At 35.5% G+C, this 13523-nt stretch overlaps 3 protein-coding genes across 5 annotated transcripts; 2 read left to right on the top strand and 1 right to left on the bottom strand.

The window, feature by feature from the left end:
• The first annotated feature begins 1626 nt into the window (after positions 1 to 1626).
• LOC128215893 (dentin sialophosphoprotein-like) lies at positions 1627 to 2289 on the top strand. The gene has a single exon (XM_052922500.1). It carries the CDS (start codon positions 1627 to 1629, stop codon positions 2287 to 2289), a length of 663 nt encoding a protein of 220 aa, XP_052778460.1.
• An 857-nt stretch (positions 2290 to 3146) lies between these two features.
• LOC128218115 (DNA ligase 1-like) lies at positions 3147 to 9691 on the top strand. Of its 3 annotated transcripts, none has more exons than XM_052925663.1 (4): positions 3147 to 3576; positions 5884 to 6300; positions 7354 to 7466; positions 8989 to 9691. In XM_052925663.1, exons 1-4 carry the CDS (start codon positions 3561 to 3563, stop codon positions 9373 to 9375), a joined length of 933 nt encoding a protein of 310 aa, XP_052781623.1. In that variant the 5' UTR covers positions 3147 to 3560; the 3' UTR covers positions 9376 to 9691. The 3 variants fall into 3 exon arrangements, with proteins under 3 accessions (XP_052781623.1, XP_052781624.1, XP_052781625.1); XM_052925664.1 differs by having other exon boundaries at positions 3149 to 3756; XM_052925665.1 differs by lacking the exon at positions 3147 to 3576 and adding an exon at positions 4378 to 4397.
• Positions 9692 to 11168: 1477 nt separating this feature from the next.
• On the bottom strand, positions 11169 to 12145 carry LOC128215892 (brain protein I3-like). Its single transcript, XM_052922499.1, has 2 exons — positions 11954 to 12145; positions 11169 to 11297 (listed from the first exon to the last, which is right to left on the bottom strand). Exons 1-2 carry the CDS (start codon positions 12143 to 12145, stop codon positions 11169 to 11171), a joined length of 321 nt encoding a protein of 106 aa, XP_052778459.1.
• Positions 12146 to 13523: the final 1378 nt, after the last annotated feature.

Genomic DNA, 13523 nt, shown 5'->3' with positions numbered 1-13523 from the left:
ATAACTATACTCGGAGGAAATAAGTATATCTTTACTTGGAGGAAATAAGGATATTTATACTTGAAGGAAATAAGTATATCTTTACTTGGAAGAAATAAGGATAACTATACTTGGAGGAAATAAGGATAACTATACTTGGAGGAAATAAGGATATCTTAACTTGAAGGACTGGATAAGGATATCAGAATACTTGGAGGAAATAAAGATATCTGTATATCATTCGGCAAATCATGATATGTTTAAATGTTTCTTAGTGTATTGTGTATAACATTAGCAAAATAGTTTTGTAACTCTGGTTTGTTATGTTTAGAAATGAACTAAAATAATTATGAATTAAATGAAAATAAGATACTATCAAATTTTATAATTTCATTAATTCCTATTAAGTTAGAAGCGAAGGGTTACGGGCGTCCATATTGCATTATATGACTTGAATTGTTTGTATGTTTGGAATGTTTGAATCATTCATTGGGACTAGTTCAAACATATGTGTTGTACATATTGTTACTGAATAAAATTTCCTCTAAACCTCATAGTTTATTTGATTGAATTATCGATTGTTTTATTGTTTATTAAATCAACAAACATTTTATCACATTTAGAACAAATAAATCCGATCACAAAGTAACATGTTATACAGAAGGGATATGTGATTGACAGCCATAGCGGAATCTTACCCTTGCCAAACCATTGAAATCATGAAACTATATATATTTTTGTAAAAATAAACTCTGCTATTTATTCTTTTATATGTTTTTCTTTTACATTTTCAAATTTAGAAATCCGAGAGCCTTTGAACATACGAGCGATTTCCACAATGCTATTAATAGTCGGTGCCAAAGTTAACATTCGGTATGACGTCTTCAAACTCTGAAAATACAATGTAAGACATTTCATAACAGACTAAAATGGACACTTGGGTCGTTCGAAACATCGGATCTCTCGGAAAGATTAGCTCGGGCCCCGGCGTCCTCGAGCGATTGCAGTTTTACTGTATGTGAAGCTTAGCGCCAGATAAAGCAAGTCACACTTACAAAATGCTTCGAATACGTCTAAGTCCACTAAATGCGTAACTTAAATATAAATGAACTACGACTTTCGCAATATAAAATGAATTGATAAGTGAACTTTTTTGACAGGGTCGACCGTTACCGTATGCTATTGTTAAAACTAGTGATCATAGTGTGTGCATATAGTGAAGATTGATTTGTTATTTTATAAAGTATTAACAGACCATTCGCTAGTTGAGCTTGGGAACTAGTTTGAACCCTTGTACGATTAATCTATTGCTAACTAGTGCATTCACCTCATTCATTATAAGTGTATCATGTACAATTGTTGGCTAGCCATACACAATCTGAGATTATATTAATGCAATTTAATAAGACCACCCGAAACAACATAATCCTATTGATTAAATTCGTTAAGAATTCCGTTTAGTAAAGTTTCACATGCCTTTTAAATTACTTCAAATGTTATAAACTCTAGCAGAAGTACATCAAAGATTTAAGTCGGTTTTACGGATTCCAAATCAAAGTATACCCTGAAGTAAAACTCGTGAATATATTGAAATAACATTGTTTAAAATTATGCTTCTTTAAAATCAGCCATTAAAAAAAAATAACAATGGATGCGGATGGCCAGACGACTGGATCGATGAAAACAGACGAAGAAAAATCTCTTCAGACCGGAGCAAATAACGTGGGTGAACCAGAGAGCACAGAGATTAAAACAGATGACGAAAAACTTGGCGCTGATGAGACAGGCGATACAATACAACCAACCACAGATTCTGAAAACAATGTGTGTGAAACAGATGATAACAAGATAGCTGCTTCTTCTGAACCCACATCTGACTCGAAGACAGAGGATACGTCTAACATGGATAACACTCAAGAATCGGTAAGAAATGAACCTGATGGTTGTGACGATAAACAAGACGAGAATGATATGTTAGACCAAAGAGGGCTTACTGGTGAAAACGCGAATACAGATGAAGCACAGAAACAAGGAGATAACAACGTTGCGGACGGGGCCTCATTGGGACCGGAAGAGGAGGAGGAACCAGTGTACACACCTCCCCAGTCCTCGTCTTCCACCCGGAGCTCCAGGGGTCGCCAGTCCAGGGCAGATGATGACATGGACACAGGTGAGGAGCTTAAGATTACTGTTGTTTTTGTTTCTATTCTTAAGCCGGTGCTTTTAGGTGTTGACCGTGTAACATTTATCAGTGCTCTCAATGAACTGTCCAGTCTTAATCAAACCGAGAATACAAGGTTCATACTTTGAATGTAGCTTGTGATTTTAAAGAATGCATTTTCACAAATGTATTGAACAAATGCTGGATTTTGCTATTTACTAAGTTGTGGCCACAATATAAATTAAGTGTTGCGGATGTCATCTCGGTGCCACCGTGGGTTTGAGCTCCCAAGAATATAATACCACTACGCGCTGCACATGTATCCAAGTATTTAATATCAGGCCCAATATGGTAAAAATACGCTAACTTACGTTTTTCCAGGTTATTGAATGACCACACACATATACTTTTCTATGACTATGCATTTTTGTCCCCACAAATGAAGTCGTCGATAATTGGTGGAAGGTGTCAGGGCAAGGACAAAGTTGTCTGTTGTCGAGTGAAGGAGAGTTAGACAAAGGCCTGAACATAAAACCGCCAACACGTTTACGGATTTCTTTAGAAAAATGTATAATATACATACTACTTTTAATAATAGTGCCGTTTTCCTCGAATCTAGATCAAAACGAAAATAAAAAGAGATACATTTAAAGAATAAGAAAATATCTAGCCTTTTCTATACTAAATTGATATTTGCTAGCGAATAAGTTTATAAACAGAATAGTCAAAGATGTTTAGTTATTTTTTCCTATTTATTTTATGTTTAACCTCGAAAAAGGGATAATTATAATAATTATATATGGTTCCCTTGGAAATAATCAAGCATCTGCCGCATCAGCGGGGTTATTGCTCACTTTCACTGAGTAACTTGCATGTCTGTACCAGTGTTCTAGATGAATCAAAACTAAAGAAAATTGATTTACTTTACATGTAACATCTTGAGTTACTTAAAACTGCCAAGACGCATACTTCTGAACAAAACACACCTTAAATATACGTGCGCAATCGGTAAAAAACACTGTTTGATAAATTATCTTATCAATCATTTAAACATTATGGCTTTAGAAACTGATCCAAATATTACGATCGAAAACGAATTTTAACTGGTATTTCACATGTAACTGACAGTGCAGGATTCGCCATGGAGATTTTGATTGACGAAGATTTTGTCATTTTAAAGAAAACATTAGGCAAGATGGATTGAAAGATAATGCATTGATTTAATCTCTGTTCGAACATTGGAAGGTTTTATTTCGCCAAAATAAAAGTTAGCAAACAGATAATAATGCACTGGCAATTGTTTACCAAGAGAGATAATAAAGACCGTTGGTTTTATACAGCAAACTGACACTATTAAAGGATTTATACTTCACACGGGAATTCCTGATTCCAAATATTTACCACCAGCAGTTTAGTGTTTATGACTGCGATAAAAGGTGCAAGTCAAATATTTTTCTAACAATTCCGTGCTCGGACATTTGGTTTAAGCACACACTGAGTGTGGCGAATCTTTAATTACCTAATTAAGTTAAGGAAGGGGAGGAGGACATAAATTATTTTGTGATTTGTCCTACACGAGTACGGATATAGCTGAAGGATCTACCGGGGTTGGTTTGGTGCGTAACTGAATATCTAGTGAACAGTATTTCTGCGGATATTTTCTTATTCAAACAAATATTTAATCGGTACAAAAATGCAATTTATATATATAATGTATATTGAAAGAGCCTACTGTGTTAGCGCCATGATTTCGAAACACGAGTTTATCAAATAGAGTTGTTATTTCAATTTTGTATGATAACTTGCCTTAATTTCATTATACTCAATTACTGTCCACTTAATGGAATTATTTTCAGGATAATAGTTACGAACGGACATGACCAGCTTTCAAAAATCTATCTACCTTAAAAGCATAATGAACAGACATAGCGAAATCTCAGATTATAAGAAGAGGTTTAAATATTCCGATCTTAAAATATGTTATTTCACCTGACAATTTATATTTAATTGGTTCAGAATCGAAGGCCACTTTTAGATTTCTATTGTTGTTAATCTCTACGTCAATATAATGATATCGAAATCAACGAATCTTGAAATAAAAGTTTATTTCACTTTGATTGTTTGACAATCAATAGTTTCCTGATTTATTTTAAGTTCAATATTTGGATTTTGTATCTGTGGATAAATACCGCTGATATCAAATAAGCAGTATACTACTGATGTCTATATATAGATATCTTATGCGATGCATATGTTGGTAATACTATATGATTTGGTTATTTCTTGTTTCAACTTAAATATCTTAAATGAATATGTTCTATTTATAAATATTTTAAACGCTACAACCTCGTTACCACTTAACATATATTCATAATATATATAAAATAATTTAACTATTATTTCAAATGTATTTTAACTTGACATTTGAACTTTTCTGTAAAATGTTGTGTGCATTTTGCATTATATAATAAAAGATGTATACCGTGTGTCGACGATGTACTATATCTATTCGAACTTAACTTTTCATAGTTACCTACTTTTAATGTTGTATGTATCTTTTACCTTATTCTATATAAAAAAAATACTAAAAGAAAAACGTTAAATTAAAAAAATATATTTAGAAAAAAACAACACATTCACAAACGGCCAATTTTGCGTTTCTTTGTGAGGGGTGTTGATAATTTTCATTTCTGAGACGCAATGTCATTAGCAAATTGGTGCATTACCACACTGGGTCGGGTAAAAATGGCAATTTGATGGCGTCCTCGTTTACTTTAATTTTCAATTCCCGAGAGAGAGCAACCATCAAACATGTTATAAACTTGTCTGGAGCACACCAGTCTAATATGGCTATTTCTTTTCACCGTTTAATGACATGTATAGATTTTATTGTTATGAAACGCCACAAACACAAACACAAGTCATTCATTTGTGATAAATAGATTTCAAAATATGGCAGTGTTTTACTGTTTCCAACGACATGCCTAGTTACATAAGGCAAACCCTAGCTATGTATGGAACCCCGGGGAGGATCAGCGTTAAATGAGAACACATAATAGCTCGCCTAGGTGATACGTTGTGTTCTAATCATTCTGTGCATACGAGACTAAACTATTTAATTTTGTCATTTTTTTTATTGTGAAAGATTATTCTGGCATTAGTTTTACATGGTAAGATAATTAGATTTTGCAGACGTTAACGCAAATATCATTATTGTTGTTGTTTCTATACGAAGAATATTGAGGAACGAGGAAATTAAAAAAAACCCACATCTTTAACCATTGCCTAACTTTAGTCATTTTCTTGAGTTAAGTATCTCAATGGTCATTAAATATAATGACTAACTAATATCTGAACAACTATTTTATAATTGATGTTAATGAATGTACATACTTATCTATCTTCAAAAATCATTTGTATTTTTTCTTTTTATTTGACTATGAAACTTTTAAGAAATCAACTTAAGTAAAGAAATCACTTATGATGATTGATGAGTACCACCCTGCTGTATTTCTAGAATATATTTGGTAATGTTAAGAGATACTCACGAAAACATGTGATATAAAATACAAAACTGCATGTGTGTCGACATTCAAGATATTTGGTTAATAATGATAATGCATTCCACGCAGGCAGGGTTACTAATAAACGTTTTGAAATCAGAAAACAGTTTTTTACAATGCTTTCATCACCAATATCTAAAGCTACATCTTAAAACATGCTACGTTTTTCTTTTCTTTCAGAAAATGTAGAAGGAACCGCAGAACCAGAAGAAAAGATTGAGGAACCCGGAAATACTCCAGCCATGTCGGAGCCAAGTGAGCGCGCGCCGGAGGGTGACCCCGTTGACGTCACGGGAGGGGAACAGCAAGCGACTAATAAGGAAGAAACAACCGATGGTGAGCCAGCCCAGCAGGAAGTGACTGGTGCCGACGCAGAGCAGGCGGTAGAATCAGGCGCCGAACATACTCAGGCAGAAACCACGGAACCAGAATCACAACCTGAGAATACTGCAGAAACAGATAAGCCAAATACTGAACCGCTGGTTACAAATGACGACAACATAGATGAGACGAAAACAGACGACAAGGATGCAGACGATATAGGAAACACTAAAACCACAATGAATGTCCAGGAAAAATCAGAACCAACCGAACCAGGTACATTTTTAACTATAGCAACTGAATATGTAGATATCATAATATTTTTATTTATTTACTACGAATGCAGGCAATGATTGAACGGCATTGATTAGCGTTATATTAGATATCGATAATACGAGTGTAAGCCAGTGTCGGACTACGTCTAATTATAGTTCTGTAATTAGCTTATCTCTATACACTAGCATACTAATTACTTTGATGCAGCAGATCAATACTCGAAGTTTAAATATCGATCCATTGTTTTGATTTTAGAGACATATATTACAATCAGGTTTATGTTATGATGTTTTTAACCTACACGTTTATTTTCAAATAATGTGAATTTTGTTCAAAATGGGACTTATCAAAGAACTCTGTAAGCCATTCATTATATGTTTGAATACGCTGTTTCTATAAACTTATTGTACCATTATGTAAACCAGTAAGAAACCCATACTTTTTTGGATAAAATGCTGCTTTTACAGTCTTTTTCCGTTTACATTACATGTACATTTATCAGCCTATATCTTTTTATTTTTGATATAGTATTGGTATATTTTAGACATTAACATGTCAAATGCATAACTGGAAAAATCAAGTAATATACATGTACATTTATATAGGGAAGGTTCAGTATTGACTTTATATAATTCATATATAATGTGTGATCATTGTCTATAGATACATGGCATATGTAGTATACAAACAAAACCTACCCCTATTACCATATCTGAATACTGCTCACACATCTGGTCTATTCTAATGACTATGTTGAATGGCCGATTTGAATCCCATATATTTATACAGTAGAACCCCGTTGGCTCGAACTCCCAAGGGACCGGCGAAAATACCTCGAGCCTCGGAATATTCGAGCCAAGCGGGATTGCTAACCTTTTGTATAAAGAAATCGGTCCTTAACATCCAATTCGATCCAACGAGGTGTTCGAGCCAAGCGAGGTCGAGCCAACGGGGTTCAACTGTATATGTATATGCATAAATCATCGCCTTTTCATATTGTATAGTGTACAATTAGGTATAATGATTGGCTATATCAAGCACCTTCACCTACAGGGGAGTCACTGGACAAGGCCGAGTATGAGAAGCAGATCCGCGAGAACGAGGAACTCAGCCACAAGTTCGAGTCCGCCCTCAGCAATCAGGAGGCAGAAAGAGATGCATACAGGGTAATATACGTTCATTTCCTTTAAATGACCATTAAGGTTAGAATACCATTTACATAATTAGTATTTATGGTAACACACCATTCCCAGAATTACCATATAGTGTAACATATTCCTATAATTGCCATTTAGAGTAACATTTTATTTCTAGAATAACCATTTGGAGTAACATGTAATTCTTAAATGGACCGTTTAAACATGTCTTTTTAGGAGCACTTATTACTCAATATTACCATACAGGGATATTTTCGTGGTTTTAGAATAGTGTTTTAGCTTTTAATAATGACTTCGATTTACCACTGAATTTACACACCATTAATGGAGTTGTTATGTAGGGAGAAGTCATTTAGGGTAAAGCGTTATTCAGATATATACAGTATCGATGGGTGAATATGTTCTATCTGCCCCTTAATTTAGAGTTACGTAGTGCCTTTCCGCTTTCGACCCTCGATATATGTAAGTTAATCAAACAACTCTTTTTAATAGTATTTATATATGTAAGGTGACCCAACACCTCGATATATGTAAGGTGACCCAACACCTCGATATATGTAAGTTGACCCAACACCTCGATATATGTAAGGTGACCAAACACCTCGATATGTGTAAGTTGACCCAACACCTCGATATATGTAAGTTGACCCAACACCTCGATACATGTAAGGTGACCAAACACCTATATATATATATAGCTAAGATATATGTATGGTGACCAGACACCTCGATATATGTAATTGACCAAACACCTCGATATCTGTAAGTTGACCAAAACACCTCGATATATGTATGGTGGCCCAACACCTCGATATATGTAAGGTGGCCCAACACCTCGATACATGTAAGGTGGCTCAACACCTCGATACATGTAAGGTGGCCCAACACCTCGATATATGTAAGGTGGCCCAACACCTCGATACATGTAAGGTGGCCCAACACCTCGATACATGTAAGGTGGCCCAACACCTCGATACATGTAAGGTGGCCCAACACCTCGATATATGTAAGGTGACCAAACACCTCGATACATATAAGGTGGCCCAACACCTCGATACATGTAAGGTGGCCCAACACCTCGATACATGTAAGGTGGCCCAACACCTCGATAAATGTAAGGTGGCCCAACACCTCGATACATGTAAGGTGGCCCAACACCTCGATACATGTAAGGTGGCCCAACACCTCGATATATGTAAGGTGACCAAACACCTCGATACATGTAAGGTGGCCCAACACCTCGATACATGTAAGGTGGCCCAACATATTTTCGTCACTCACTATCTAGAATTGTCTTATACTTGCCAAGAATCACTAAACAATAAAGGTTAACATGTCGCACATATACCTACCATTATCATATTGTATAGGATAATTAAGATTACATGGCGTACATTTACAATAAAGTTAAGATAACAAAATCATGAACTTAAGGTTTGAAACGCTGCACAAGCTTCAGGAGGATTGTAGCGTTGCAGATTCATCTACCTCTATAGCTAAATGCATGTCAAATGTCTGATATTTCCTTCAGAAACTGACAGAGGAAAATGCTCGGCTACAGAAGCATCACGACGACATGAAGACCAGGTACGAGGAAATGGAGCGAGGCCATGTCGCCATGGAGACCGAGCTTGCAGACCTCAGGAAGGCGGACGCCGAGAAACGTGACGCCATTGGCCGCCTCGAAAGCGAGGTCCGTGTGCTTAAGGAGACGCAGGGCGGCGACGACAACATGCGGGCGCTACAGGAGAAGCTGATCAGGCTCTCGGACGACCAGGAGAAGAAAGACCGCACTATCCACGATCTGCAGGGGGAGCTAGATGCAACAAAAAAGCGCCTCAAGGACGCGGAGGACAGGGCGGCTAAGAATGGAGGGACAGAAGGCGCTCCGCAGTCAAAAACGTGTGTCGTCATGTAGTGTGATTTATTTAAATTGTGTAAAATGGAGATGGCATTAGTTACTGTTCGCCAACATTGTTGTTTATGCCACAAGATTATCGGAATGGAATGAAACAGAGATTGTCATATCAAAGTTATAGATTGTTATGGACCGGGTTTATTTGATGGACATATATATCAATATTTTAAGCATCAAATTTCTTGGCGTTATACTTGCATATTTAAAAATATCTATATGGTTACAAATATCTATAATTATCATAATCTGTGATACAACATTAAATTATATTCATTTATTTATTTATTTGTTTAAATATTCACAAAATAAAATCGTAGAAAAGTTTAAGACTTTTATTGTTTGACCAATAACAGTATTAGATTATATGGTTGTGTATTCTATACACCGTCAATGAAACCGTCAAATCGGCATGTCTTGTTTTGGGAAACGTAAACAGTCTAGGTGCCTTTGCAGCTCCTGTACTTCTATAGTCGCCAGTGGCGGTGGCGTCATTGTCGTGCAAATCTCTTAGATTGGCATCATGAAATATATTGATATGAACTAAAGTTTGTGTAATGCATACACTAGTATGACAATTCGTGTTAATAAAAATATTAAATATTACCTCCTTGTTTAACTAAGAACAACCTGCAAGCTATTCCAATCATTCAATAAGATGAATTATTTCTAGTTCTCAGTATTGAGAATGTGTCAAAAATACACTATTTGCAGAAAATCGTGTTTTAAAGTTTGAATTTGCAAAAACATTGGGTACGAACTTGTATATGGTGTGTATTTACATTATTAAAATGGCTCATATAGAGTCGTTGAGAAAGTCCTTTACATGAAGAATCATCAGTTAAAATGTCAAGTTGTACTACGATTTAGAAAAATACGCAAAAACTGCAAAATATGTGTGTGTCGTAAGGGATGTGATGCATCAATGGGTGATATCCAATACGTTCTCCACATGGATATCAATTTTATGTAAGCTTTTTACAATTTTCTTTTTTCTTGCAATGGTATCCTCTAGTTTCCAGTCCCTAGACAATTGCTCTTAAGTAATTGTATTGATAAGTATAACCAAGTTCATTAACGTACTATGAACAGACTTCCGCCTACACTGCTCTATTCAACTGTAGATTCGTCCTATCTTTTACTCTGCAACATACTTATTCCAATCATGGTACACGGTTCCATCTTCGTGTTGTTCATTAAATGGTTTAGGATTATCATAAGGAATATTGAAAGAAACCCGATAATAGAGATCAAAAATCAACTAAGGGTATTCTAGTTTAAATAGTTTATTCAAAAATAGCCATTGACTAGTAAAACTATAAGTTTGTGCGCAAATAAAGGGTTCAGATCGTTTGTTCAAAACTTTGTTTAATTAAGTTAGATAGGTTGTCATCACTTTTAACTTTCAAATACCGGTATGTATTGGTCTGTAGTCAGAATGGACACATTTATGATCTTCGGTAATATCATTCATCTGGCCCCAATTTCTCGAAACTTCTTAAGCTTAACAGGCTGAAGTAGCTTATTTCAATTAGCCAAAATAATACTTAAATTGAATTTTGATAAATGAAAAATGATTTAATGTAATTAACATATAGATAATTCCTATCTAAAGTATAAAAACTCTAAAAGAAGTTAATATTTAGCAAATTATTGAAAAACAAAAATAGTGAGTTTAGCTTAATCCTGCTATAAGTGACAGTTTCGAGAAATTGGGACCAGGGGAAGTTCAAGAAATAAGGCGTCACTAAAACATTTAGAAAAAATGTTTGCGCCCCCAAAAAGAGATGACGTGACTAACATCTCACGCCGCAGCTGTTGCAGCGTTTCTCGGCCATAAGGACGCAGCAGATGATACCCAATGGGAAGAAGCAGATGGCCAACACCAGCCCGATCGGCGAGTACTGATCCCGTATAAACCCTCTCTGCAATAATACAACACACACACTTAAACAGCTTATTATATATAAAAGTGTTCTTTGGAAGTTAAACATCTATCATAAGCTTAACATAAACATTGCATCCACCTATCACCGGCGTAATGCACATACCGATGGTTCTCTTTCCTCACAGACACAGGTACATCTTGGGCTTTGGTATTAAGATAAACTGGAGCACAGGTACCACCTATCTCGGGCAATTGCATCCGGCCAAGTTTATATCCTTCATGTTGTCAACGCGTCTGTCGAAATCCTTGCTTTCGAGATTCAACAGCTTTCTTATTAAGTCCCCTAAGTCACCGCCGATGATGATGCAAACAAAAACAACAATGTTATACAACGAGCTTACCATTACTTCTCTGTACTTAAGAATTGCATTTTATTGGGTTTATGGCAACAAATGAGTAACGCATGGTTCTAACCACAGTGGCTTGATGACAAAGGCTCATTAAGGTCACAATAATTAATTTCAACAAAGCCAAAATTATATTTTATACATACTTGAACATGTATATCATCAAAATAATATATTGCCATAAACATAAAACGGGATTTGACAAAATTTAAAAATACCCTATACTGTAACATGCGCCACTGTGGTTCTAACGGGAGTTATGAATACTTAGCAATTAACAACTTACTCTGCAGTGAGGGCAGTTTCCAATCCCGACGACACCAGCCTGCGTCACAATGACTGTTGAGTTGGGGTGACTTCCGTATGCCGGTTGGGGCTGACCATAACCTTGGGGATAATTGTATGCCTGACCGGGAGGTGGGTAATTCTGCCCAGGAGGAGGATACGCCGACGGTGGTGGTGGTGGATAAGTCTGCATTTCTCAGTTTACTGCAGGAGGTGTTTACATATATAAATATAGCTTAAATACATGACATAAGGGTGTTTGTTTAAACTTTTTGCTACTGAGCTTGTCACTGTAGTTTTTCGCATAAATGTATGCACATTAATTTTAGTTCGAACGCCATTATGATATTACAATGTTAAATAAGAACTTTCATTGGAAAATCAGCGACAATATTACGCCTGTACACACAACCATCATTTTCTTCTGATGTGCTGTTAACTATATAGAAGATTTCTAAAAAAAATACTTGAACACCAGAACTACAGAAGAAACGACGCTTACACTACCGGAAGGTAATTCAACAAAGGAAATAAATACAACTTACCAGATAATATGTGTAAGTTTCCTTAAATGACTTTTTCTTTACAAAATACAGCAAATGGTCGCTTTAAGTGTTATTTAATATCAAGAGCACATTTTAATGTATGTATGCATACAAAAGCTTATGCCATTGTGGTCACTTTACTTGACCATTGACCTAATCGATTAAAATCCATTGTAGGGTCACAGAGAGGTGTGCGGAATGTGCCAATAATCCATAAACCCGCATATCGGTAGACATGTACAACCATGCAAGATTTAATCCATTAATTAGCTTTTATAAGTGTTGTGTCTGACATATCGCTGTTGTTTTGAAGTAGTCAAATATGAAAATAAAACAGATCAGGATAGACGTTTGAAAATAAGTACATGTGTATATGAATATACAAGGATAAACAAGAAAATAAGAATGAAAATACGAAACAAGTTTACCGTCAGCATCCTCTGGGTCTTCAACCAGGGTACATTATCATTGCAAACGTTTTCTTGAACTGTGAAGCTGAACGTTTGCGCATTTGCTTTCATACAAAACAAATTACAGATGAAGACAACTGCATGGACATAAATACGATGTTATATCATCGATCAAATATATTTCTGAACTGTTTAATTGTCTTTGCAATATGAACTTCCCGGAAATTCACGCAACAATAACTGTTTGGATTTTAAGCTCGCTCTCGGTTCCAAATCAAACGTTAGCGCGCACAGGGTTGGGACACAATTTAAAGATAGCAATATATTTCATAAATATATATAAATTTTCGGTAATATATATCGATCTTACACTTAAACAAACAATTATCCTCTAGCTATAACACTAATAAATACGATCTTACATATCTTTATATTTTGACCAAGTGAGCACCAACATCACTTTTGGTGTTCACAAGGTGAAATACATTGCGATCTTAAAATCAAACAAACACTTTTTATTTTAATCATGATGCATTCAAAGATATATAAGGACATTCCATTTAAAATTTAAAAGCGCGAAATCATTTCGTTGAAATTGTCTTTCAGCCCTTTTCGC

The sequence above is a fragment of the Mya arenaria genome, chromosome 14, assembly GCF_026914265.1.
Source record: "Mya arenaria isolate MELC-2E11 chromosome 14, ASM2691426v1".
NCBI classification, from domain to species: domain Eukaryota; kingdom Metazoa; phylum Mollusca; class Bivalvia; order Myida; family Myidae; genus Mya; species Mya arenaria.
The sequence above is the reverse complement of the archived record's forward strand: the minus strand, read 5'-3'. Positions and strand labels throughout refer to the sequence as shown.